At 57.3% G+C, this 27,890-nt stretch overlaps 1 protein-coding gene across 1 annotated transcript; it reads right to left on the bottom strand.

Moving 5' to 3' along the window:
* On the bottom strand, positions 1-27,879 carry RAB26 (RAB26, member RAS oncogene family; the record flags this gene model as incomplete). The annotated part of the gene is made up of 9 exons (XM_084271202.1): positions 1-103; positions 333-409; positions 862-918; positions 1,086-1,151; positions 3,213-3,265; positions 3,602-3,668; positions 4,497-4,538; positions 25,028-25,138; positions 27,676-27,879. 9 exons carry the CDS (start codon positions 27,877-27,879, stop codon positions 1-3), a joined length of 780 nt encoding a protein of 259 aa, XP_084127328.1.
* Between the last annotated feature and the right edge of the window lie 11 nt (positions 27,880-27,890).

Here is a 27,890-nt window from a genome sequence, read left to right on the forward strand (position 1 = left end):
TTAGGACCGGCAGCAGCCCGAGCCTCTCACTTCCTTCTTCACGTAGTCGTGGAGCTTGAATTTGGGCTCGTTGGGCAGCTTCATGGACCTGTGCTTCAGTTCCCTGGGGAAGGGGAAAAAAACAGGTTACTCTGCTGCCCACACTGCCTCCTCCTGAGCTCAGTCAACTCAGCTTGCTCAAAGTGGTTTGGGGCAGCATCACCACAAGAGCTGAAGGTGATGCTGGAATGGAAAGGGGGGTGACAGTGCCAGCTTTTATCTCAAGACTGCTGTCCCCTCTCCCCACCAGGAGAGGTGCTCAGCACATGCCCAGAGGTGCACCAGTCACTTACTTTGCAATGGCTGTGAATGCTAATTCAACGTTGAGGCCACTTTTCGCACTGGTCTCCATAAAGGGCACACCATACTCCTGTGGGACAAGAAACACAGGTGTCAGGAACACCACCTGGAGTGTCCCTGGGGGCTTGGGAATGCCCGGCTCAGACCCAGCCCCAGCAGCCCTGGTAACACCAGTGCCTGCTGCAGGAGCTCAGACCCTGCCCAGGGAGGAGGGGGGTGTCTACCACAGTGGGCTGGAAAAGCTGAGTGAGGGTTCACAACTTCTTACACACCTTCCAAAATCATTTTTGAGGTCAAAGAAGTGAAAATGTGAGTGGAAGCTTAGAGATAGAAGAGCAGATGAAGAGGAAGAAGGGAGCAAGACACAGGGAGAAAAGCCAAGTGCTCCCAGACATGTTTCTGGTCAGGCTGGTCTCCAGTTAACCATTTCACATTATCAGTTACAAGCCCTTCTACTCGCACATCCCCCATCAGAACATGCAACAACCGACTCTGGCGCAGCAGACAGACACCCTCACCTACCTTGGCTAATTTCTCTCCATCTTCCCTTTTCACCACCCTGTCCTGGGCTGAATCCACCTGCCGACAGTAACGGGAAAGAGCAATTTGGGATGATTTGGAAGGTCAGCAGTAGGCAGCCCCCACATCCCCTTGTGCCCTCCCAAGCTCCCCTGCCCGAGGCTGCAGCACAGCTCCATCACAGGGAGGAAGAGGAGGGTCTGGCAAAGCTGTGGGGCCAGGCTCACCTTGTTTCCCAGTAACATGAGGACCACGTCTTGCTGCGCATATTCGTGAATCTCTGTCAGCCAAGCCTGGGGAGAGACAGCCAGAGAGAGATGGGTTAGAGAGGGGTTAGCAGGAGGAGGAGGAAGATGAAGGACTGCCCCAGTCCTGGGCATCCTCCATGGGGAACACTGCCATCCCTGAGCAATGCTGGGGGGTGTTAGGTGGGCACAGGGAGGAGGTGGATAGGGATCAGATGCAAAAGGAAAAGCCCAGCTCAGAAACTCAGCTGTGTAGGGTGGGTGCTGCAGGCAGGAACCAGATGGTCCCACAGATCCCCCTTGATTCAGCATTCAGGGGGACCCGCTTTGCCTGGCAAGCCTGGCACCCAGCGTTGCTGACCAAGCCTCTATTCTCAGGGGTACCAGCAGCCTTTCAACCCCACTGCTCGCTCCATCTGACCACAGGCACTTGCAGGACTTTAACCCAACACCCCTCCTCATTTGGGACATTAAGACTACACCTCCTTTTGGAAGGTAAATCCAAGGTTTGCTCCAGGCTCTGCCCCATGCCTGGGGCCTGATGTGCTGCCCTGTGCTGAGCACACTTGTCTCTGCTGGCAGCTGAACCTGCCTCCCCAAGCCATGGGGTGGTTTCCCTGCCCTCTAATCCAGCCTAATCTAATCAAACCTGCCCTAATTCCCTGCAATCCCTGACCCCACAGTGTGAGCGGCCGCTTGCTGCCTCCCATGCCCTGGCTCTGAACACTGCCAAGCCTGGGCTCATGGCAAGTGTCCTGCTCCACCACTCCTCCCCAGCCAGCAGCATCCTGCACTGACCAGGAAAGGGAGGGATGATTCAGGATTGAAGCAGAAACCCACTGCATGCAGACACAGCCCGGGGACACCATCACACCCCACTAGGCTTGGGGTTCTCAACTCAATGGATAGGTTGGTCTAAGGGACACTCAGTCACTCCTGACACCCCCCTTAGCTCCCTTCTGGCACTGCTCCCCTCCACCCCTCTTCCCAGCACCTCGCACTCCCCCTGGATGCCCATTCCTTGCTCCCAGGGCCATGCTCCCAGCCCCCCTTCCCCACCTGAGGTGTGAATGCTGGCAGGGCACCTCCCATGCTGTGGGGCAGGGTGTCTGTGTGGGGCTGGGTGTCTGTGCGGAGCAGGGTGTCTGTGCGGGGCAGGGTGTCTGTGTAGAGCAGGGTGTCTGTGGGGGGCAGGGTGTCTGTGGGGGGCAGGGTGTCTGTGCGGGGCAGGGTGTCTGTGGGGGGCAGGGTGTCTGTGGGGGGCAGGGTGTCTGTGTGGGGCAGGGTGTCTGTGCGGGGCAGGGTGTCTGTGTAGAGCAGGGTGTCTGTGCGGGGCAGGGTGTCTGTGGGGGGCAGGGTGTCTGTGTGGAGCAGGGTGTCTGTGCGGGGCAGGGTGTCTGTGTGGAGCAGGGTGTCTGTGCGGGGCAGGGTGTCTGTGCGGGGCAGGGTGTCTGTGTAGAGCAGGGTGTCTGTGCGGGGCAGGGTGTCTGTGTGGATGCACAGCCAGCTCACCGCCGGTGCACACAGTGTTCTCTGGGGCTGGGACACAAGCAATTACATCCTGTTCATTCAGGGCTAATTGCTCCTCTGGTGAACAGCGTGCTTGGGTCTGGCAGGCAGGGGGATACACACACACACTGACTCACACACACACACACACACACACACACACACACACACACACGTACTGGTGAGGCCAGGTCTTCCTGCAGTCCCCTCCTCTGCCTGGGTTTGACACTGAGGTGGGTGGGGGCAATGCAGCCCCCCCAGGCCTGACCCATCAGGACCTGAAGGTGCAGAGGAGTACCAAGGAGCACCTCACTTGGTAAAGCTGCCTACACTCCTTTGCTGGAGCGAGTTCTCCAGCCAGCACTGTAACTACACACAGTGTAGACCTGCCAGTGAAGTGAATCCGTCGCCCAGTTTATTTGCTGGGAAAGGGAAAACCTTTCCTGTGTGTCCTCTGGTGTCCTCCTAGACAGACCTGCCATCAGACAGGCGCTCAGCATTAACCACAGCCCTGACGTGCACCTCCCGCGGCACAACCCCCCTCCCCAGGGCTGATCCAAGCCGCTTGCACGGCAGGGACAGAGCTGTGTGCTGCTGTACCTGGATGTTGTCGAAGGATGCTTTGTTGGTGACATCGTAGAGCAGGAGCAGGGCTGTGGAGAGAGTGATGGAGCATTAGTGCTGGTGCCTGGCTGGAGCACGGGCAAGCAGAGCCCACGGCTCAGAGCTTGCTCTGTGTGGTTCCCTGAGGCAGCACATGTCCCACTGCCAGTCACACCTGGGGATGTGGTGTGAAATCTAAAGCCAGGTGCTTAAATCCACTGCAGCCCATGCCTCAGACGCATGGTTTTGCCTCTCAACATGCAGAGACTCCTCCATCCTTGGCCGCTGCTTCCTGGAGTCACAGCCCAGGGTACCAAAACGCTGGAAGGAGGGAGGGAAGGAGGGAGGATGCTGCCCCCCTGGGAAGCAGAGGTGGCCATACTTACCATGGGCATCCCTGTAGTAGGCATGTGTGACGCTGCGGAAACGCTCCTGCCCGGCTGTGTCCCAAATCTGGAAGGCAGATGGGAGCAAGGAGGGTCACCCACGACCTGCCAACACGCAGGCTGAGGGACCCAGCCAGCACCAAAACCAACACCAAACCGAGCAGCACAGTTCCACCCCAGGAAGTGGGGGCAGTGATGGGAAAAACGACCAGAGCACTAAATATTGAAGCAGCAGCTCCCCACTCCTCATCAGGTGGAGAAAGGGCTCTCGATGTGTCCCTCACTCGGCACATCCACCCAGAGATGGGTGCGTGGGGCCCCACTGATTTAATTTCTCTGGGTTTAATGCTGTGACAGGCTTGCAGAGTGCCATGCAGCTGTCGGGGGAAGGGCAGCACTAATGGTGTTACTGAGCTCTCAGCAAAGGGGTTGGAGAAATGGGGGGGGGGGGGGGGGAAGGTGTCTTGGGAGACCAGCGTGGCTCTGGCTGTGGGGGACACGAAATCTTCCATGCATCCACGGGCTGGATATAGGCAGAGGCAAGGGATGTGGATCCCTCCAGAGGATCTGTGTCCCTCACACCATCCTCTGGCTCTCCCAAAGCACGAGATGCCTGGAAACACCGGGCAAATCCCGGTCCCATCGCCTCCAGCTGCAGTTACCAGCAAGGATGCAGGCAGGCTAGGATGGGGATCACCAGGGCCAACCCAGCTCCCAGACTCGAGCAGGCTCCCACTGAGGGCACAGAGCAGCTGAAAGGGCTTGTGCAACCATCCTGCAGTGGGAGACACCATGGCAAAGGATGGGGGTCCTGCTTCTGGGATGCTCCCAGCCCTGAACACCCTGGGTAGGGGGTGGGAGTGAGAGACCTGCTACCGGGACCACGGGGACATACCTGCAGCTTCACCTTCACCCCATCCACCGTCAGCACCTTATTCTGAAAGAGAAGAGAAAGGGCAGTGAGGGGCGAGCATGGCTGCAGGACACCGAGGACCCTGGGGAGATAGATGCCCCCAAAGCCCTCGGGCTGATCTCCTCTCTCCACTTTTTAAACTAGTCCCAGTGCCTGCTGGAGCCATTTGCACCATGGCCCAACCACAGGATCCTTCCTTGCACCCACTGTAAGCTACAGCTATTTGGATACTTCAACCCTCCTGTCTGCCAGGCTGATTTAGTGCGGTGTGTGGCTCGGGCTGGAAGACCTCTGGCAATAAATTAATGAGCACCGGCATCCCATCTTAACGGCCTTCAAAAGACACAGCCAACTACTCCATATTCACTCAGCAACTTAAAAATAACTCTGTTTCCTGCTGCTTTTACCCAGTTTTCTCCCAGTGAGCTCAAGTTTGAGGGGTGGGGTGGGCAGTGCCCCTCCACGCTGCCCCACAGGGTTTTCCCCAAAGCCAACATAAAACTCTGTGACCACCCAGGTGATGCTGCTGTGCCGGCCAGTGAGGGCAAGGGATGGATCCTGACCGCATCCCAGAGCCACTGCCAGGCTCTCCAAGCTTTAATGAAACCCAATCCTAACGATCCAGCACTCCCAGGGGAAAAGAGAAGAGAAGAGATTAATTTGCCTGCTCAATCCACAGAAATTAGCACAGTAATCAGTAGGACGTGATGACAACACAGCCAGGGAGCTGCGCACCAGCGGGATGGGGCAGCCGGTTGCTGCTCTGGTGATGCCCGATTTCAATCCCTTTGCTCTGGAGCAGGCAGTGGGGTGCTCTCCCTTTCCCAGGCACACAGCTATGGGATGGCCAGGGCTACCCTGATGGGCTCTGCTGGCTCAATACCATTCCCTGCCTTCCCTGGCACCGACTGGCAGGAACACAGGCTCTGCCCTGGCTCACCCCCAGCACCGGACACGCCAGCAGCTCCCAGGCAAACAGTGCGAAGGGCCATCCCTGCACATCCCACCAGGATCAGCACCAAGCACCTCAGGATGCCAGTGCCTGGCATCACCCTGCCAGCGCAGCTCCTGTGGGGCTGCTCTTTTCTGGTCTGATGTTTAATTAGGGCAGAGGGAGCATCTCAGCTCCTGCACATCTATACTCACCAAACAGCAAGGATATGGGCAGGGAGGAGAGGGCAGAAGTGAGCCAGATCGCTAAATTTACACAGTCTGCTAAAGCAGGCGCAGGAGAGACGATGGTGGTTTATAAATACCTTCAAAGGCAGCGACTGAGACGAGGGAGCAGAGTGATTCACAGCCCTGGAACAGTAAAAATAGGCAGGCGTGGGGAGCCCAACGCGCGGGAAACCGGCTGGGGCTCGGCCCTGGCTCACCGTGTCCCCAGCACGGAGCTGAGGGTCCCCCCGGGATGCGAAGCTGGGGCTGCTGAAGGCTTGAGGTGCTTAAAACTGAAGGTTCCACTGCTGGGATGTGCTGCCCGGCCCCTGGGCACCTCCACACGCTGGCTGCTGGGTGAGTGTGGCCGCACCAGGCGAGCTGTCCCGGGATGCAAAGCACACGCCACAGCAAACAGCTCCTAGAAAGCCTGACTGGAGGAGCTGTGCCTTTGCCATCATCCCAGCGGATGGGATTTGCCTGGTTTGCAGGTGAGATGGATGGAGATTTCCTTCCTGCAGAAGATCCAGTTTCTGCGCTCAGTCTGCTCTGCAAAACCCCTGGGTCCAACCACGGGTCCCAGTGCCGCACCAGAGCTGCAGAGCAGAGGGGCTGGGAGCTCTGGGCTCTGCACCAGCATGATGCTCCTCCAAACACCGTCCCCAGCTGGTGACAACCACCTGCTGATGTCACCTGCGTCCCTGCTGGCCCCAGAGCGCTGCTCACAGGGGATGAGGACACTTGGTGTGATGGGTGATGACAAAGGACAATGACACTAGGAGCTTCACGTTAAAAAACGTACCAAACGAGTGCCCTTGCCCCTGCAGACCCCAGCCTGCACCTCCAGCTTGGAGGAGAGCTGCTGAGGGATGGCTGTGCCCAGGGATGTGGTCATGTCCCCAGTGTGGCTGTGCTTCTATGGTGACAGGCCACCATGGGAAGGAGGGAAGGAGGGAAGGAGGGAAGGAGGGAAGGAGGGAAGGAGGGAAGGAGGGAAGGAGGGAAGGAGGGAAGGAGGGAAGGAGGGAAGGAGGGAAGGAGGGAAGGAGGGAGAACATGGCCCTGGCCCCAAACGTAGAGCTCAGATGACCACAAAGCATCTGGTGAGCAACCAAAAAATCTGAAGCTCTGACACTGCACACCTCATGCATCGACCTCCACTTAAGGAGCTTAATTAAAAGCAAAGCTGGCCACAGCAGGATGCAACGCTAATTACGACTGACCTACATTTTAGGGGGGGGGGGGCGATGCTTAAGCCTAATTAAAGGCTGCATGTGGATCCAGGTGCTGCTGGACTGGGCTGGGGAAAACAAAGCAGATTCCCTGGGGGTTTGGTGTGGAAGAGAGCAGCACTTGAGGGTGGGAATCTGCAGAGATGCTCCTGCGGGCAGGAGACATGGGTGAAGGTGTCTGGAGCAGCATCCCTGCCAGCCCCCAGCCCAGGGCAGCTGCAGAACAGGTGAAGAAGCCGAGGAGAAGGTGGGAGGAATGGGGTGGGAAAAGGCAGGAGCTGCCACAGGCAGCACACGGCGGCTCCCGTTGGTGCCACGTGAGCCAGATGCCCAAGTCTTCCCCCGTACCATGGCTAACAGCCTTCCCAGCCTCCAAGTATCATTATGCTTTAAGGAGCTGCTGTTCAGTGCCATACCCACAGCCTTTCAAAGGCACCAGTCGGCGGGGTTCACGACTAATAACCATCCAAAGACAAAAGACGCCGTGTGTCAGCGCACTGCGACACGAAATACACTGCCAGGCCGGGTCACAATGATGGGGCTGGTTGTTTCTTCACCTTGTACAGTTTAACATAAGGGGGTACAACTCAACAGCAGGCCCCCTGCTATGCAAAAGCGGGCAGAAAAGCTCTCCCTGCAACTCCCCTCTGCTCTTGCCCTTTGCAATTTTGGGTTTTATGTGTCCTTTTTCCCAGGGCTTTGACAATGTTATTGAAATACCTCTTAGCAGGGGCTGCAGTGGAACGCCCCCAGTGCCTTTGTTGGAGGAACATGATGCTCATAAGTTAAATAATCCTCAGGACGTCAGATAAATAAAGCTGGAACCTTGCAGATGCAGAACAAATTAAATTACCAAGTGCAGATGGTCCTCAATTAAAAGCAGCGTTATCCACACACCAACGGCCCCGCTGGCCGCAGCCCCAGCACGAGGTGTGATCCTGCCCAGAGGCCACAGGACTGGAATGGCCATATGGAAGCAGAGAGGGAAAAAAAGTGCCAGTGACAAGGAGAAAGGGTGCTGCTCCCCAAAACATGCACCCCGTGGCGGGTAATGCTCCCACCAAATCAGGGTGTCCCCGCATCAGCTGGTGAGTGGCTGTGATGGGAGCAATGCCACTCCCCTGGTCCATGGGGTCCCTGTGGGATTGGTGAAGCACAATGGGAGCGACAGGCACATCCCAGCCCATCCCCAGGCACCCGAGCGCCCATGCGGCGTAACCCAGGGTCAGCAATGGCACGACAGCCCTGCTGTTCCCCAACTCTTCCACGCATTAGCTCATTAATTTAAGCCTTAAAAACTAAATTGGATACATGGATTAAGTCGCTTCACAATTAACCCGACAAGTGGAAAGCCGCTTGCTGACACCATTCAGGCTCCAGCCATGGGAACTCCTCACCATGGCTCCCAGTGCCCCTGATGGATGCTGGTGCAAATGGTGCTGCCTGGGAGCACCCACCGACACCCACCAGAGCATCCCCTTGCATGGGGCACGGCACCACGTAGCATGGATGCAGCCCAGCATGCACAGCCCCAAAGCAGGGAGATGGGACAGGCAGCATTTGGGAACCAGCTGAGGGGCCCTGCTGTGCTTGCCCCACAGCCCCACTCCTCCCCAAACTTTTGGGGTCGTTGTTTGGAGAGTGGGAGACAAGAGCCTGGGAGCTGTGGCGTCTGGGCAGGGACTGAGGCCACCCAGCCCTGTCACTGCTGCCGGTGCCCATGGCCACCCCAGCAGGCTGGTTCCCAGAGATGGGGGGGGGGTCTGGCCCCCAGCCATCCCTCTCTCCATTTTTTACAATGGAAAACTAAAAAAACCCAAGCCCCAAATGTTATTAGTGCACTTTGGAGGCAGCCCCTCCAGCTGACCGGGGGCGAGTTCTGCGGGAAGGGGAAAGAATTGCATTAGTGAGTGTACATCAAACCCGACCGAAGGCGGCTGGGGCACTGGCTGAGTTAATTAGCAGCAGTAACGGCTCTGCTGCGGGCTGCAGGCCTGACAGCACAGCCGCCCACCAAAGATCATTAGGGCTGCAGTGTCACACGCCAGCCAGGGGCAGGGGGGCTGCCAGGACCCCATCGCTACTCAGGAGCACAAAGGGAATGGGCGATAGATTGGGGCATCCTTTATTTTTAGGAAGCCAGGAGGAAAACAGCAATGGGCAAGCTGGCTGCAAAGATGCTGGGGGGACCACGTGCCAAGAAAGGACATGGATCCAAATTCCCACTCAGGAAAATCTGGAGAGCCCCTGCCTCCACGAGCACAAATGCTCCTGTGCCGGGAGGAGCTGGGATGCAGTTGTGATGGAGCCATAGCAGACAGACAAGAAATCACCACCTCCAAAAGCAGCCACAAAAATAGATTAAGGATCAATATGGAAATCTGCCCAAAACAGCAGGACACTGCATTAAATTTACTCATTAAACCCCTGAAGTTTTCCCACACGCGCGTGTGCTGCTGCCAGCAAGCTGGTCCTGGCAGCTCAGCATCTTCTCCAGCCACAGAGCCTGGCTCAGGGACAGCCCAGCCCTGTGCCAAGGTCAGGGCTCAGAGAGCAGCCCCCTCCTGCTCCCTCAGTACAAGCAGTTCTCTAAAAACTTGGTCTCTTATAACTAAAACCGCCAAATTTTGAGACTGAAAATGAGAAAATTTCATTTTCATTTGGGAAAATGGGGAAAAAACCCCACACAAACCAATGACACTGGCCCACAGGGTGCCCAGACACGGGGGGCTGGGAGGCTGGGGCACAGCAACAAGGTCTGGCTCGGAGCAAGGACCGTCCAAGCAGTCTCTGGGAGAGGAGCTGGAGCTTTCCCGACTCTCCAGGTCTGCATTATTTACAGCCTGTGCACAACCTGAGAGCAACAGCAGCTCGGCACAAGCCCAGGGCCCCCAGGGCAGCACCCAGCAGCTTTTGGCTTTGCAATCCCCCCACCGTGGGGTCCATCAGCCAGAACAGCAGCTGTGCCCTGCATCTGCGCCCAGCATCCCGGCATGACAGAGCCACAGGCAGGAGCCCTGAGTGTGGCTGATGGACCCAACTCAGAGGAAAAAGCTGCCCAGAGCTTTTGTTGGAGGAACTGCCCTGGCAGCAGCTGATTTTAAATCGTCCCATTATTTCTGCTGGGGGTAACAGAAGCGAAGGGAGCGGGAGGCTGATATTGCACAAGGATCTGCACTTCCACAGGCAAGATCTGTTCAGTGAGATAAACGGTAACCAGGAACAAATATTTACGTTTCAGCAAGCGTGAGCAGACACCAGAGCAGCGCTGAGCTCTTATCTCCACTCCACGCAAGCTCTCAGAGCCCATTATGGTGGGGCTGCCCTGCCCATCACCCATCCCTGGGCAGCGCAGATGTTGCTCCCGGCCCCGCGGCGCCTGGATGGAGAACACAGCCAGACAGCCCACCACCCCCAGGTTAGGGGGAAAGTGTTTTGGGAGCACATCCCCTGCAAGAAAAGGGAGGGAACAGCCCAGTGCCGTGCTGGAGCCTGCAGAAAGCTGCTGGGACAGCAGGGCAGGGACGTGGGCTGGATGGAGAGCCGGTGCGGCTGGACACACTCCTGCTCCAGCCACGCTAGAGGATGGCTCAGCAGCTGGGAAGCAGCTTCAATGGACATCCTCCTCCTCAGCTGTGGAGCAGCAACAAACACATCTCTGCTGTGCCACCACAGGCAACGTGCCCCGCGGCCCTGGCACATGTCCTGAGGGAGACCCAGGCAGCCAGGACACCCTGCCACGGATCCCTCTGCCTCCACCCATAAATCTTCTGCTCGGAGAGAAAACCCGACCATTCATCTCCCAGGGCAGGTGATTAATTTCCTCGGCAGCACTGTGCATTTGCACTCCACAGCTAAAAATAGAAACTTCTGCCTTGGGTCTAGGTTGGGGTTTTTTTCCCCTCCAGGACTCGCATGCTCCTGCCTGCAGCCAGAGATGCTCCAGAGCCAGCCAATGATCCCCGGTGCCAAGATCCTTTCAGAAACAGCAGCATGTCGGTGCTCACTGCTCATTTCCACAGCAGACCCCCAAGAAAAGCAGATTAACACAGCACCTCACACCAGACAGCACCTCTGATCTGCTCCACTGAGGCAGCCAGCCCTGCATCCCCTCCACCCACCTCCTTTCAGGGGTCACTCCACCGTGTCCCCTCTCCCCCTGCACACCAGGTCCTGGCTAGGGCACAACCTGCCCCACACGCTGCAGGCAAACAGGAGAAGCCACAAGCCCTACCTTATATAAATCACCCCAACCTGGGGTCTCCAGGTGGGCACGGACCCTCTGCGCTGCCCTGCAGAGTCCCTCACCCTCCCTGGGCATCTCAGCCCCTTCCCCGCACCCAGCACCGCCCCAGGGATGTCTGCAGCACTAGTCTTTGTCAAGAGCCATGTATGCTACATTAAAGCACAATTAACATCTCCCTGGCTGCCAGCCCCACAGGAGATAAGAGTCAGGGCTCTTGTTAGAGCAGACGCGCTGAAGAATTAGTGACTTATCATCTCCTATTCACATCAGCCTGCACATAAAAGGTTTTTCTGGCAAGAATTAGAGAATCCTGGTTTAGGGACAGATTAGGGGTAAGAGGATCTGCTGAGGATCATGTATTTTAACATAAAGGAGCGCTGTGCTTCTCAGCATCGCCCATGGCAGCCACGTCTCGCAGCCACTCGGCTCCTGGCGCTGGTGGAGCGGTACCAGCTCGGCGATGCTTTCCCTCCCCAGAAGGTCAGTGGCCCAGGGATGATCATGGGCACCATTCCTCAAAGAGGCAGACAAGACTCAAGACTATTGATGTTTTTAAGCCCAATGGGGCTGCTCAGGCTCGTCCCAACACGTTGGAGATGTGGCTGCATGAGTCTTGCAGACATCCCCACCACACTGGATCAAGCCTGTGCCTGGGCCCCACTGGCAGTCAGGGAAACTGGATTTTCTGCCCTTGTAAATCCACAGGGTAAGATCTGCTGCAGCCATCCCGGAGACCAGAGCCACCAAAGAACTGAAGTCAGCAGGGAAGCTGCAGCCCAGCCCCACAGCTCCCAACGCCCAGTCGAGTCCCGGGAGCAGATGGAGCCCACAGCCACATCCCTACTCCCCACCCAGGGATGGTCGGCAGCAGCTCTCCCACCACCCCAGGGTGCATCACTCACCCCTTCATCCTCCTTTTTCCCTATTTTATAATAGAAGAGAGATTTTAAAAAATACCCATGCTTCTAAACCAGGCAGCCTTGGAAACAAAGGGGGCAGAGCTGGCTCACGCAGATCCGTGCCAATACTGAGAATAAGTAATGTGGCACTCAACATATTTATCTTCATTTTCCTCATCAAGGACATACCGTGCTGCAAAGCAGAACAAGAATCTCTACAAAGCATTTATTGCAATATCATTTCTCATTTACAGCAAACCCAGCGCCTGTCAATGCCATGAGAATGAAAAATGGGTCATCAATTACTGTTACACGGGGAATTGTTTACTCTACTCCAGGGGGGAAATAAAGCCTTGCATCAGTTTTTATGTCAAAGAAGCCAGTCTTCATGTCAGAAATGCTGCTGCGCCCAGTACTCCCATCACAGCAGTTGGCAGGGTGCTGGAGCAGCAGGAGCTGCAGCCGAGCTGGGCAGCCCTGCTGTGAGCTGTGCTCTGCAGCATCACTGCTCCCAGCCTCCTTGGGCTTGCACCCCATGCCTCACCCCATCGAAGCCCCAGTGAGCACAGCCAGCACCAGGCTGTGTGCCCCGTCCCCACGGTCTCCATCCTCTGCTCCTGACAAGGGTGATGAATGGGATGAGCCCCCTGAGGGAGCCACCCCCGAGAGAGGGGACGTGATTTTGCCTCAGCCCAGTTGTGCTGGGAGCCGGGTCCTGGGAATCAGGTTTAAGCCCTGCAGCAGTCATCTCATTTCCAGCACATCCCTGCTCAGGAGGTGTTTAACTGGTCTGGTCCCAATGCAGCCATGCAGCAGCAAGGCTGATGGCAGGAGACACCTAGCATGGGGACACCTAGCACGGGGAGCCCTGGCCTGGAAGGACAAGCCCCTTTTTGCAAATAAAACCAAACCATAACCCACAAACAGTTGCCTTGATTTTGGGGTTTTTTTGTTCCATCAATATCCCTCAGACAGCCCGACCACAGCCAAGCACTCAGGCTGGAAGCACCGGGGTCCTTGGGAGAGGATTTCCACCTCTGTGCCAAGCTCAGCCTGGGGACCCGGTCACCCCCCAAAGCTGCACTGCTCCCAGCTGCTCTCCCCCAGCAGCTCCCAAGGCCCCACAGCTCTGCCAGCGCTGAGCTTTTGGGAGAAATTTGACCTCACTCACGTGTGTACTGCTTGGGAGGGAGAAACACATCTGCCGTGTATTAACGCTTGCTTGGGAACAAAGTTATTTTAGGCATCGCCGAGCACTTTTCACATTAATTCATGCACATTTATAAGTGCAGCTTGTTAATGTATTTAAGAAAGTTCGGGCTGAACTGCAATCCCACTTGCAGAGCCCCAGCCCTGCTGGGAGCCACCCCGCCGAGCTGTGATTCACCCCGACATGGGGCAGGGCACACACCCCTGTCACAGCGACACCCAGATCTCCAAGTTCAGCTCCTTGTCCTTGACTAAATTCAGTGCTCTCGGAGCTGCTCTCTGAGGTCTGCCACCACCGCAGCACTCAGGACCACAGCCAGCATCCCTCTGATTCCAGTTCACATCCCACATCACAGAGCACAGCGATGCTGCAGGAGCTGGTTCCCAGCAGAGCCCTCGGGAGAGCCGCTGCAGCGGAGCGGTGGGCACAAAGCTGGGGCCTGGGAGCACTCATCACCCCCCAGGGCAGATCATGCTCCAGCATTGTCCTGCTGGCATGCTTCAGGTGTTCCCATCCCTGCAGCTCAGGGAAGCCCCAGGAGTGAGTGCCCTGGAGCGTGCTGCCATTCGGTCCAGCACCACTTACCCCAGGCAGCAGGCTCAGGGCAGGGAGGACAGGCTCCTCCTTTCATTACCCCTCATCACAGCACAGACCTGTGATCTCAGGCACACACAGGTGGGGTCACCACACTTAGGGCTCCAGCCCCCCCCCCCAGTTCTGCCACCGCTGCCTGCCACAGGGCTGTTGTGCCCGCATCACAGCAATGCTCTGTAGGGATGGGCTGCAAGGGAACCCCATGGCAACGAAGGGCAGGGATGCCCCATAGCCAGCCCTTCTCCCAGGCACAGTGCAGAAGGATGCACTGGGAAGCAATTCCCAGCCCCGCTCTGGTCCCATCACGTTTCCCCAACCCACTTCAGCAAAACACAGCAGGTCTAGGAAAGGAGCTGACCTTCCCCATGGCTCTGGGAGCAGGAGGAGTGTGCCCATGGGGCTCAGGACCCGGCACCATTCGTGCTGCTTGGGGCTGGCTTCAGGCCACTTGTGGGTGGGCACTTAGAGGAAAAAAAAAAGCCCACTCATCTGAAACCTGTGACGTGTGATCTCCCTGGAACGCTGCTCTTCCACAAAGCATTGACTCACGGGAGCCCAAGGAAGCCCACACTCACGGCACAACAGCTTGAGATGCTTCGCAGCCCTGATCCTGCTCCCTCTGTGTGCTGACCCATGCCATGACCACGCAACACCCCAAGGCCCCTCAACCCTTATGAAAACACCCAAGACCACACGGTTCCAGCCCAGAATAAACGCACCCAGTGACTCTCATGAGGCAGCATGTCCGACACAGCACCAGGGTCTCTGCCCAGCCCGGAGCAGCGTACCCAGCCGCTCTGGTGCCCTGGCACATGGCACGCCAGGCTCACCCCCAGAAAGCTGGGTCCCCGCCAGCCTGGCAGGGCTGCCAGTCCTTCCCCGAGGCTGGCGCTGCTCGGGGCTGCGTGGGCTGGCCAACGCCGCTGCCAAAACCCGCGCCGGGCTCTAAAAATTGCTGCTGAGAGTAGCAACAATCCCCCGGCGTTTCCGCTGAGGCGTGTGGGAAACGGGGCGACGCCAACAGCGGGGAGCTCACGGAGGGGGGGGGGGGGCTTTGCAACCGGTGGGGTGGGAGAACAAGGGCCCGGCCGTGCAGGGGAAACGGTGCTGTCCTCCCTCAGCCACCACCCGGGAGAAACAGCTGCTTCCCTGCAGCTCCCAAGAGCTGAGTGTGCTTAACACTGGGGTGGTGGTGGTGGTGGGGGGAAACCCACAACAAATTAAAGCCCAGCCATCCGGCTGCCCAGCCATCAGGAAGGGCTCCCTGTGCACCCAGGAAAGGGACAGGGCCGGCTCTGCATCACCTTGGGGGGCCAAATCTCTGTCGCTCACCGTGGGACCAGCCCCCTCTGACCTGGACAAGGTCTTCACTACCACATCCCCAGCAAGGAGGCTGGGCTGAATTATTCATCCAGCCACACAGTTGTGTTTTTCTTAGTCATCGGCTCAGGGAAAGCAGCGAGGTGCGGAGGCACTGCTGGGGACCTGCTGCCCACGAAGCAAACCCTGGCGACTCAAAACCAAACTCAGCATCACCATCCAACAGAGGGGCAAGGTCATGGCTAGCGGGCTCTGTGCTCCCCAGAGGGGCTGGGGCTCCTGGGGTGCATCCAGCAGCGTACTGCATTTGACTTTGGGGAGGGGAAAAACTAGTAACTGGGGGCTGTTTCGAGGTTGAGAGCAAAGGGGCACATGAGTGCTGACACCAACAGCTCTCCCTGTCATGAGCACACCAGGAGTCGAGGTCTGTCCAGCTTCATTGTTAGTAACGAGGGGCAGAAGCATCAGCCAGGACCCCAACTCCTCCTCTGCCACCACCCCAACCCCCCCCAGCACACATCCTACATCCCAAGCGGCAGCGGCTCAGGGTGGCTCTGTTAATGACCATGTTAATGACCATGTTAATGCCATAAAACGGTGCGTGCCGGACGCGGCGTTCGCCGGCGGGAGGGGGAAGGCGGCCGCACGGTTGCTGTGGCGACACCCGCGCAAGCAACGCTGGAAAAGCCGAAGGCTCCATCTCCCCAGAGCGTCACTTGGGCGCAGGAACATCAAGGCTGGACGGGAAGGAGGAAAACATCCTCAGACAGGGGCAGGCTGAACCAGGGCTGGGGAGCTCTGGGCTCACCGTAGGTAGATGGCTTTGGGGTGTCTAACCCAGGAGGGTTTGGATGCATGGATGCAGCTGGGCACGGCTTCCCACCACTGCCTCCTTCCAGCAAGTTAAATATTTAAAAACCCATACAAAATGAAACAAAATCCATCCAGATGTTCCCAACAGGACCAGCTGCGCCCTCAGAGAAGCGCTGCCGGTCTCACAACCTCTAGAATCAACCTTTCCTGCATGTGGGCAGCACAGACCTCATAACCACCACGTCTGCAACACGACCATCTCCCCAGCGTGAAGCCCCAAAGCATCACCAAGACCCAGACCCCCACTGGGCTGTTTCTTGCCCTGGGATGGCTGCAGATCAGGGCGATGGGCATCACCCTTTAAAGCTGAAGGAGCACAAGCCCCCAGGACATGATTGGGAAGGAATAACTTTTTCCAACGGAGGCATAAAGATGAAATATTTGCTGTTGCCTCTGAGAGGTTCTGCAATCCTTCAAGGCGATGACTCGGTGCTTAGCCCGGATTAGAAGTGCTGCTGCATGAATTACACCACTCTGCTGGAGATCCCCTGCCAGGGGAGCAGGGGCAGCTCCACCCTTCTCAGACCTGGCCAGCGCCACGTACAGAAGCACCTTGGCTTCACTCCCCTTTTGCTGGGCTGTGAGCACAGCCAGAAGCCCCACAGCAAGGTGAGCATCACCCCAGCTCTTCCCTGCCGTGGGCATACAATGGCACAGCACTGAGCCAGTGTCATGCTCCGGGGCAGGGATGTCCCCATGGTGCCACCAGCGTTGCCCTATGTAGGAACTCCACAGCTCCCAGTGCCGCCCCACCTGCTCTCCTCTCCCCCGAGAGCTCCCCACCAGCAGCCACCCTGGGTCCCCCAGCTCGCTGCATCCCTCACCCACCCCCAGGACAACCCAATATTTTGCTTCCAGAGGTTCTGTGGGTGAACAAACCCTCAATCCCCAAATTCCCCATCACCAGAGGAACCAGCATGTGCGTCCCCATCATCACTCAGCCAAGGATGAATGGACAATTGCTCAGACACACACCGTGCTGCCAGCTCCTTCCCCAGCAAACACAGCTCCCATCCACCTGGCAGGTGGTGTTTGGGGAAGGACAATGTGCAGTCAGCACCCCCCAGGCTCAGCCAGAGGTGGCTTTCCCTGCACCAGCTTCTCGGGACAGGCAGCAACATCCCACTGTAGCCCTCCCCAGCGCTGCTGGACCCAGGACTGGCACCTTGCCCTTCCCCACATGCACACAGAGACTGCCAGCATCCATTCTAGGGATAAACTGGAGGCTGCTGGGGGCAAACAATTAATCAGCAGTAACAAAATGAGTCAGTGGCTCAGTGGAAAGGCAGCAAGGGCTTGGGAGGTACTCAGGGGGGGTGAGGGGGGATGAACAAAGTGAGTCATGGGGCAGGGCTGCCCCTAAATACCCACATCACAGGGGCACCAGTGGGGGGCAGAGGCACCCCAAAGCCCGCCTGCCCTCACCAGCTCAGCCATCTCCCCTCCACTTTCAAAGGACAACCCGATCCTGCACAGTCCAATTCAGTATTTTATTGCAAATAAAGGATGAAAGTGAAATGAAGCCAAATGTATTCCATTAAATATTCAAACCATTTAGAGTTACTCCAGGCCCGTTTAAACGTTTCACCAGTTATAAAGCACTCCCTCACAGGTCCTGGCACCATAAGCAGACCCAGCGTAGCTCTGCACCAGGGCAGCTGATGCTCCAGCACCCAAACTGGCCTTCCCAGGGCCAGTTACTCAGCTGGCACCATCCAGAGAGGAGCAGACACACAACATCCATGTGCCCATGGCCTCCACCCAGCACCCTGCTCCTCCACACAATGCTCCTTCTCAGGGAAGCTGCTAAACTGTCAGAGAACACGGGGAAATGCCTCCAGCTGCCCCACGGGCAGCTTCATGGCACCCACCACCCACACAGGAGGTGGGTGCTGCAGTGAGGATGCTCACACAAGCAGATCCATCACCCCACACTGAGACCCACCTGTCTGTGGGGACCTTGCAGGGCACTTGGAAGCACAGCTGCTGAGCTACCACTGACAACTCGTATAGCGTACGACGTGCAAAGCCAACACCTCCTCCTCCCTGCTGCTGAGGGGAAAATGGAATAAGAGGAAGGCATGGGAGGGCTCTGGGAGCGCAGGCAGCAACCCCACAGCCTGGTGCCATCCCCCCACTGAGGACAGAGAACACACACATCACCAGCCCTGTGCATCCACAGAGCCAGGACTGTGCCTGATGGTGGCCCAGCTCAGTGAGGGGACACTGCAGTGACAGCACCCCTGCCCAGGCACTGCTTCTCAACCCACCTCAGCACTGCAGCACAACTCACCTGGGAAAGAAATGAAAGGGTTAAGGAACATGCTGGTCAGATGCTGCGGGGCCTGGGAAGCTCCTACTTCCCACAGAGGTTTCCAGCAGGCCGGAGATCTACTGGAATTGCACCAGCCACCACGCTGGGCACATCCCCTAACAGGGGTCTGAGCTCTGACAGCTCTAACGAGGAGGGTAGAGAAGCAGATGACATCCTCCCTCCTTCCACCAGCAGCTCCCAAGGGTGTTTTTTCCATGCCCGCACCCTGGCTGCGCAGCTCCCAAGCAGCTCAGGGCTCCTGCCCTCAGCCTGAGCTAACAACACCTCCTCTTCCAACCATCCCAGACCAGGACAGACCCGTGGGGTTGGTGGCTGTTGGCACGCACTGGGACGCAGGGCTGCTGCAGGGACCTGGGAGACACCGGTACCCTTCCAAGAGCATCTCCCATGAAATCCAGCATCCTCTTGCTGTCACCTGAATCAGGCACAAAATTTCACCCGTGGCTTAAACACCCAACCTATTCTGGGGGTACTTCCCAGGCACAGAGAGCCCCCAGCATGCTGGGAGCGGGGCAGGTGCCTTTAATGCCACCCTGCAAACTGGTTAAAGAGTTTTCTTAACCGGGCTCTGTGTCTCCATGCCATTCCAGCCGCCCATTTAAAGAGCAGCTCAAGCACTTTATCTGCTTTGAAGGCATTAATCTCATTTCTCATTGCCTCGGGGGAATCAGGCCTGTTGTCCGTTGGGATTACCACCAGCACACCGGCGTCTGCAGTTTACTGGTGCGCTGCAGAACTGGAGCACACTGAGGAGGGCTTGGCTTTTTCCTCCCACCCCCTCCCCAAAGAAACATGAATAAAATACTAGCATATGTGAGGAAGCGGGTGCAGCGCGCCACGGGCGCTGTGCGCAGCATCTCTTGGCAACTGAGCCCCTGCATGCAAATGACAGGCTGCACCGACTGCAAAGCCCTGTCCCTCTGCAAGGGGGGGGAGCGGCAGCCGAAAGCAGAGCCGGGCTTGGGTTCCTGGGAGAAGAGGCTGCTGGATCCCCCTGAGAGCCCGTCCTGGGGGCAGGGAACAGGCACCAGCGGCGGCTGGAGAGAAGCTGCTGTCCTAAGAGCTGATAAAATCGAGGTGTGTTGAGGGTAACAACACCATCCCTCCCTGCACAAGCCCTCCAGCACCTGCCTCACCTGCTGCTGGCACCTACGGCACCGGTGCCTGCACCTCACCTGCGCCCTGACGCTGGGCAGCAGGGGGGGTGGAAAGCAGGGCATGAAAAGCTCCTCTAGGCAAATTCAGCCCCCCAGCCTTCCTTACAGTGAGAAATTGAAGTATGAAATCAGCTACCAGCGTCTATTGAAATTCATACGGCAACAGGAGTCGCAGAACCAGCCGGTTTCAGATAGAGAGCTGCTGGAAATGCAGAGCAAGGTGGGCACAGCGGCATGCCCCTGCCCATTGGCACGCCCCTGCACACCCTGCCATGCCAGCACCTGCACCCAGCTCCTTCCTTGCACTATCCCCAGCCCAGGCTGGTTGGAGAGCCACACTGCCACTGGCACAGTAGCCCCGGAGGGGACAGGCAGGTCCAGGCAGCACCGAGATGCCCTTCCCAAGGCAAGGCCACCACTCCTGCAAAGGGGACAGAGCCAGGGCTGTCCACCGGGTGCTCCAGCTCGCAACACTGGGGACCAACCGAACCCCACTGACCAGAGGCTGCAGCAGCCCCCCTGCCCAACCCCACACACGTCACCACACTACACAGCAGAGTGTGCCAACAGGAGAGCCTGAACACTCTGCTCGGTGCCCACAGTCCCTTCCCTCGAATGTTCAGGGCTATTTTTGTATAGAAAGACACGCTGGAATTAATTTATTTCCATTTCTTTCTTCTGGTCTAAGCAGATCCCCTCCCACTTTTTCCGGATTGATCCATCAGAAAATTAGCCCTGCTAATGCTCAGTGCCAGCTGCTGAGATAAAAGCCAGCCCTTGGCTTTCAGACCGCTCCAGGTTGCACCAACCTTTCAAAGAGAGAACAAACGCTGTGCTGGAGCATCGCCCCCAAGGGCAGGGATGCAGACACCCGCTGGGGACCAGCAGGTGCTTCAGGCATCCACACCTCCCTCCCGGAGACCTGGGACCACACTTGCCAAATGCAGACCGTGCCCAGTGTCCGTTTGCACACGCTGCACGGCTGGAACAAAGCCTTCCATCCCTCCTGCAAAGTTAAGCTCGCCGAGGGAGTCAGCAGCCAGCCAGCATCTGCTGTTTTGCCGACGGAAGGTGCACACACACACGCCACACAAAATAAACAGAGATGCAACAAATCTCTTATGCAAAACCTCCCCCCCCCGCTGCATTCTGTATCAGTGATTCTACCCCCAGAACAGCACAGGGCTGAATGTAATCAAGAGTCCTTAAAGCTCAGGGTCACAAGTGACAGCTTTTATTTACAGCACGCAGCAGCCGCCCCAGCGTGCAGATTAACTGTGGCACAGCCAAGGTTGGAGCAGGGAGCACGGCCACCCTGGGCTCGCTCACGCCCGAGGACACTGGACTGTGGAGGAGTAGGGGTGGGGAAAGCTGCAGGTCTGTGCAGAGCAACGACCAGTGGAAACCCCTCCTGGCATGATGGTGCAAACTGGTGGACATCAAAGCCAGAGGAAATATTCCCTGCGCCCAGCTGCTCAGGAAGCCCAAAGCTGTGCCGAAGCACCAGGGCTGGCTCTCTTCTCCTCCTCCTCCTCCCGCAGCACCTAAGCATGCTGGATGTGGGTTTGCTCCCTCTCCTTGGGGCAGCAGAGAGGGGCGATACCCCCCCAAACTCCTCAGAGGAAAGGCAGGTGAGGTGCCCTGCTCTGACCTCTGCCAGCAAAGCGCTTCCCTAGGGCTCCATCCCACTGACTATCAGAGAAACCATCTCCCCTGCTAATGCAGAGATGCTCATTAGCACCTTCTCCCAGGGAGAAAAAGCTCCTCTTTAATTTTTTTTCTTTTATGTTCTTCTCCTTTCAGGTCCAATTAGTACAAAAATCTTAACTCACCGACCTTGCAAAGCTTGGGATAGCACCGGGCTGTGAGCACCATCCATTACTGGGGAGGGGGTACACCGTGGGCTCATGTCACCCTTTGATTTCTCGGCTTTGGCAAGACGTCTCTCCCGTTCCTTAGCTGTTACAACGAGACAGAAGTGCTGTTGGCTGCACAGCTTTAATTTCTGTCGAGGTTTCTGCGGTGTTCCCAGAATTACAGCAGAAGGCAGCGCCTTCAGCAGCACCGAGAAAAACGAGATTCACACCCCGAGTGCTAAACCTGCTCTTTTCCAGGAGACCCTTCTTCCTGAAATCCCAGCATACGAGGTTGGAAAAGCACCCAGGACCTGCCCCAGATGGCTGCTCTGCCTGCACAGCCAGGACCCATCCTGCCCTTGCCATCTGCCAACCATTGCCCCCAGGCAGAGGGACCTGCAGAGACCCTCCAACCCCAGGGAAGACAAGGAAGAAGATTTGGCACTACTGCTTAGCACACCACAGCTCATGGGAGGGAATAATGAAGGCCTCCCCATTATCTACCAACAATAGGAAACCCCAAAGGCAATGCTTGTGACCAGGACACTGGAGGCAAGGAGGGATTTGCCTCCCCAAGCCAGGCTTTCTCCTCAGGGGGAAGCAGCTCAGCAGCTCAGACACAAGTCTCTGTTGCTCCAAGGGAGCCCCTTGCTCAGACAAAGCCCCCACCTGGAGCCCCCTTGCTAGCCCCAGCAGCACACCCCCAGCCAAACCCTCTGTGCTGCATCCCAGCACTACCCCAGCTGAATGGTGAGGGCTGGCACGTTCCCAAGGAGCTGTAGATGCTCCCCCAATAAAACCAATCTTCAAAGGAAGGAAAGCCAAAGGGCCCAGTGCCTCCAGAGCTAGAAGCCAAGAGGTATCATTTTTAAGCATTTTTTAATCATCTTTATTTCCCTAGTATCAATGGCTTATTTTCCAAGTCTATTTAGATCAACATCCTTCTTTGTTTAAGAGATGATGATAAACAAACACAATGCCAGAGGTTCTCCCTAACATAAAACAGTAGGAGGGAAAAAACCTAGGGGGCCATTAGGAATTGTAATGCCAGATTAATTTTAAATGGGTTTCTATTCATTTACATTCACGCAGGTTTACATAAACCATTAGCCATAGCTTTGCCTGGCTCTAATGGTCTGACACCCTCAAAACCAACCTGCTGATCCTGGGGCCGCTGGGACCAGTGGATGGATGGGGAGGGAAGACAGAGAACGACTGGGTGGGCACAGGGGGCTGACCCCCAAATGTGGCTCCATCCCATGCCAGGATGCTTTGCAGAGAGCAGCCACCATCAACAGGAGCAGACAGTCCCAAAAACAACATCAGGAGCTGGGCAGCTCCTTCTCCACAACACCCCCAGCCTCTGCTCATGCTCCCAGCAGCTCCCAGACAGCCTGGCAGAGCAAGGTCGCACGTGCACAGGAGCGCAGCTGCCGCACGCCCTGGCCTTGGGGAGGTCCCTGCGGTCTCCACAGCGTTGAGGCTCAGCAAACCCCGCCAAAAAAAGCTCAATGCACCAAAACAACACCCCACGCTGCCTCAACACCTCTTCCACCAGTCCCAGGAGAACACAGGGAAGTCCCAGAGCAACCACCTGCTCTGACCACAGCCGCCTGCGCTTGCAAACTCGACTGATTCACCTGGAAAACCCGACCCAAAATTCTGGGATTGCAGGGAAAAGGAGCCACGGTGTGAGAGTCCTGTCAGCAGGCACAGATTAAGCCTCAAATTGCTCTTGCAGCAGAAGTTACCTCCAGCGTCACCACCCCAGAGCTTCACCCGCATCACGATGCAGATGGTGAGAGGGGCACAATCACAATCCTGCAAACAAGGTTATCTTCACAGGAGTGAGATGTACAATCCAAAAAACTATTTCCATGTCCCCCCCAGAATTATGAGTGCCATACAAAGACAATAATAATGAGTTTTAGGGCGTATACGTGATCTTCAGCACTGCATAATCTGCCCATTTCAAACCGACGTAGCTCCAGCAGCTCTATTACAGGAGTAAATTAACCCTAATTTGATTGCTTCTCAGTAGCAGGCATTTCAGTGCTCTAATCAATAAGTCACAGGGTTTTATGACTGCCCTCGGTATCAATCACTGCAATCAGTAATAAAATGCTTTTCATTTTAAGAGCACCTGAGACACCATGTAATTACCTTTGTGTAAAGATACTGACCTCAACTTACCAACTTCACCCCCAGCATCACTCTGCACTGAAAGCCTATTGGCAGGGAGGAGCATCACTTTCTTCCCAAAGCCTTTTCATCCCTCATCTCCTCCACAGCTCGCTGTACCAGCGAGTTACTGTTCACACACCAACAGAACAGCGAGTTACAAGAGACCCCCCAATTGCCAGAAATCCTCCAAGCAAGGGAGAGCCAAGATCCTGCTGAGAAAAGGTGGTTGGGAAGATGGAACTCTGGCACATGGCATCACCACCAGCACTTTACTGAACCCACCACTGAAACGGAGCCAAAAGCCATGGTGAGATGACACAGTCAGTGCCCTGACAGCGGGACAGGGAGGGCATGTCCCCATTCCTGGGGGCTGAGCCTCCCCCCCGAGACTGCAGCACTGGACAGACTTCTCAGGGGGTGGTGAGTTCATGGTTTGGAGGAAACGGATGGTTGGAGAACTGGTGAGGGACAGGGAGCACCCAGTCCTTGGCCAGGCACACTGCTGGCTGCTGCTTTGGTAGCAAAAGCTCCTTTCCTTGCCCTTCAGAGCCTGCTGCAAGTTTGCCTTGATGCCACTTCTGTAAAGACACCAGTCCTGCGGTTTCTCTGCTGTCCCACCCTGGGCATGTCTGTTCCACAGCCCAGGGTGCCCACAGCAGCACTGCTGCCTCCTTTCACCAGGGGCTACAGGACCACAGCCCCCGCCAGGCAGGCCCCCCAGCCTGAGAGTCCTGGCTGGCACTAAGACATTCCTGCCTGGCAAAGGATGCTCTGCCCACAGCAGGAGAGGAGCATCTCCAACCTACCCCTCCGCTTTCCCTACAATATCCCCTCTATCAAGCAAGAGCCCGCTGTCCTTGATGTTGCCACACAGCCCCAACACTCTGCCCTTGGGGCTCCCCCTGCACTGGCAGCAGGATGCTCTGGTCGTTGCCAACAGAAGTTATTCTCTGAAAGCTCAGACACCCTTCAACATAACTCTCACCCTGGCCCTGCACCCCTACGCCAGCACCCCAAAACTGTGCTCAGGAGATGTTTCCTGGGAATTTTGCTTTGTGTCAGTTTTGGTTTTGTTGGGGTTTTTAGTTTGTTTCCTTAAAAAGACACCAAAGAAAGAACAGACTCTTAAAACCACAGACACTGACCTAGGGAAACACTTTCACCGGGCAGACACCCAGGCTGCAGCTCTTGTCCTTACCTGAATCCCCCCCAGCACCCAGAGCAAAGGACATGTTCCCTCACCCTCACCCAAAGCAGTAACAAAGAGGCTGCTGTGCTTCCACCACTCTCAGACAGCTGCTCAGCCCCAGTCCCCAGCTGGAGCTGACATGGGTCAGGACAAGGAGGATTAAGTCATTGGAGCAATATTTTGTTCACTCACCTGCCAGACCCTGTGGGCAGGGACCCATGTCCCCAGGCTGGGGACAGGGGAGCCCCCCAGGCACTTACCCTGAAGTCGATTCCCACCGTGGAAATGAAGCTGCCGGCGAGGAAAGCGCCGTCTTTGAACCGCACCAACAAGCATGTTTTGCCGACCCCTGAGTCACCCACCAGCATCACCTGGGAGGGAAGGAAAGTGGGGGGTGTTAGTGGGTTTTGGGAAGGAAGCCCCACCACTGCTGTTACCTGTCTCCATCCCAAAAGTGCCATCCCCAGAGATCCTGATTTCTTGAGGGGGGAAAAGCACGTCCAAGGAGAGGTCCCCAGACCCAGGGCAGGGTGAGGGAAGGGAAGGAGGGGCCCCCAGTGGGATTATTCCCCACGCTGCACCACGCATGTCCCTGAGCACTGTCTGAACTTGAGACACCTTCCCCCCACCAGTACTTAAGAGATGCCCTGTGGGGCACAACAACCCCTTGGAGAGCAAGAGGCGCTGTCTAGGCAAGGCAAGCTGCCACCCACGAGACACCCCACAACCTGCCATGTGTGGGGCTTTCTGGGTGCGCACTGCTGCCCACAGGGAGACTTCACAGGGGCCCCAACCATAAGCACCAGCTCCAGGAGTGTGGTCTGCCTTCTGTGAGCAAACTCCTTCAGTGGGACCCACACAGCCCCATGGTCACCCTCCTGGTCCTCAGCGGATGCCGGGGGAGCAGCTCTCAGTGCTGTCTGCCTCAGTTTCCCCACACGGCAGCAGCTCTGGGTGCGGATGGGACAGGCACCCATCCTGCTGCAAAGAAACCAGGGCTGAAACTGCTCCCAAACGCAGCTCCCTGATGCCTGTGCTCAAACCACGAGCGCTCCTGAGCCCTCCTGCCCCCCGGGGACTGCCAACCCTGCTCCCCTCAGTGGGACAACAACTTCCCACCACCGAGAAACCCCGGACCATGCAGCTGAGCTGCGTTAGCAGAATCTGCACCCACACCGATCTGCATGGCTTCCTGCTGACATGGCAGGGTTCCTTTCTCTCTGCCATCAGCCTTCCGTGAGCCATTAGCCCGTGACCGAATTTAAATAGTTTTAAGGCAGGCACTGCCCTGGGTCACACCAAACCGGGGCAGGAGCCATCAGAAGCAGCAAACGCCACTGCAGCTCAGCCTCCCGAGAGGTGGCAGCAACCCCGGGGCACAGCTGTAACTTGTTTGGGGGCTGGAGGGCACTGCCAGGGAGGGGAGCAGGCAGCAGGGATCCAGCCATGGCTCCATCACCCACACTGCAGAGACCCGAACCAGGTATCCCACGGGAGCACCCCAACAGCCACACACCAAGCTCTGGCACAGCAGGGTTAGGGAAGCCAGTGAGCCCACGGGTGCATCTGCACCAAGCATGGGGAAGAGGAGGGAGAAAAAAAGCCAATCTAAGTACAAAATAGTAGTATTGATTTCTTATAAACTTTCCAGCCCTCTGTTCTGGAGCAGGGAGAACCTTCAAGGCAGCTTCTCCCCACTCCAGTTTGGGAGCCTCGGGAGAGTGGGAAGGGAAAGAGAAAGTTTAATTAACTAGGTTTTTAATTAATACGAACCAATTTCTCTCTGCTACTGGTGCAAAACCAGACAGAATGTTAGCAGAGGTTTTAGCTGCCTGGAGTGTTTGGGCTTGCCTGTGACCCTGTCTGGCTCACCCCTGTGCCGTCGGGGCAATCCCCAGGGAAAGCCCTAGCACGGGCAGGTAGAGGCAAGCTCAGGGAGCCAAGGACCAGCATGAACACCAGAGATGGCTCCATTTTAGGGAAGCTGTTGAACTGTTACTGCAGCTGTATCAGGACCAACCACCTCCAAAAGCAGGCAAATTCACTTCTTCAACACCCCTCACCTGGTACTCAGCGTCCCAAACCTTAACTACCCAATGCTTATGCCAAATGCCACAGGCACCCAGCTCTCCGAGGGAGCGTGCCAAGAACGGACTTGCCACAGCAAACACCCGTCTCCTCCAAGCTCTTAACCCCCCGCGCTCGGTTAGGAAGATGTGTTAGAGATGCAGTCAGATGGGTCCCTGAACTGCAGCCTCAGCCAAAACCGCTAAGCGAGCTTCAGGCTGGGCTCGCATCAGGTCGCATGATGGAGAGAGGGTGCAAACACGCTTGATCGGTGACTCGCTCGCCAGAATCTGAAGTGGTGAGAAAAAGCCATCTGAACCCTTAAAAGAAACCCCAATCTGGACACATTTCAACGGCAGCCGGAGCAGATTCGATGCGACCCAAGGAACACTGTCAGTCACCCCGCTCTACAACCGCATTTTTTACGTGGTTCAAAGGGACCCAGAAGGTTACGGTAACTCATCCCAGCAGAAAGCCTCTTGGCATCACTTGCAAAAGTCCCGCAGAGCCAGCCCCCCTGCGAGGGCTCCGCAGGGGCAGCCCCCCGCCCAGCACAGCCCGGTCCCTGCCGCCCCGGAGCCCGGCCGGGGCCGACCTTCCGCCACAGCCCCCAACCAGGCGGCAGCAGAGGGTCGGGATGCCGGGGCTGAGGAGGGTCGGGATGCCGCGGCTGGGCGGGAGGCACGCCCGACCCTGACCCCCGGCAACTTCTCCGGCGGCCCGCGGGGAGGCTGCACCCACACCCGGACCCGCACCCGCACCCTCCGGACCCCGTAGCGACACCGACACCGGCACCGGCCTCACGCCTCCGCACCCCTCACCCCCACCCCAGCCCCCGCACCTTGAAGGCGAGATCGTAGAACTCGCCGCTGCTGCTCAGCGAGGGCCGCCCGGCCACCGCGCCGCCGTTGCGGGGCAGCTCCGGGGCGGGCGCGGATCCCCGCGGGGCGGCGGCGCGACCGGGTGGTCCCTGGGCGGCGGGGGGCAGCGCGGCTGAGGGCGCGGCGCCGCCGCCCTTGCTGCGAGCCGCCTTCTTCCGCGACATACCGGGGCCAC

The sequence above is a fragment of the Gallinula chloropus genome (genome assembly GCF_964237585.1).
Source record: "Gallinula chloropus genome assembly, chromosome: 15".
In the NCBI taxonomy this organism is placed as follows: domain Eukaryota; kingdom Metazoa; phylum Chordata; class Aves; order Gruiformes; family Rallidae; genus Gallinula; species Gallinula chloropus.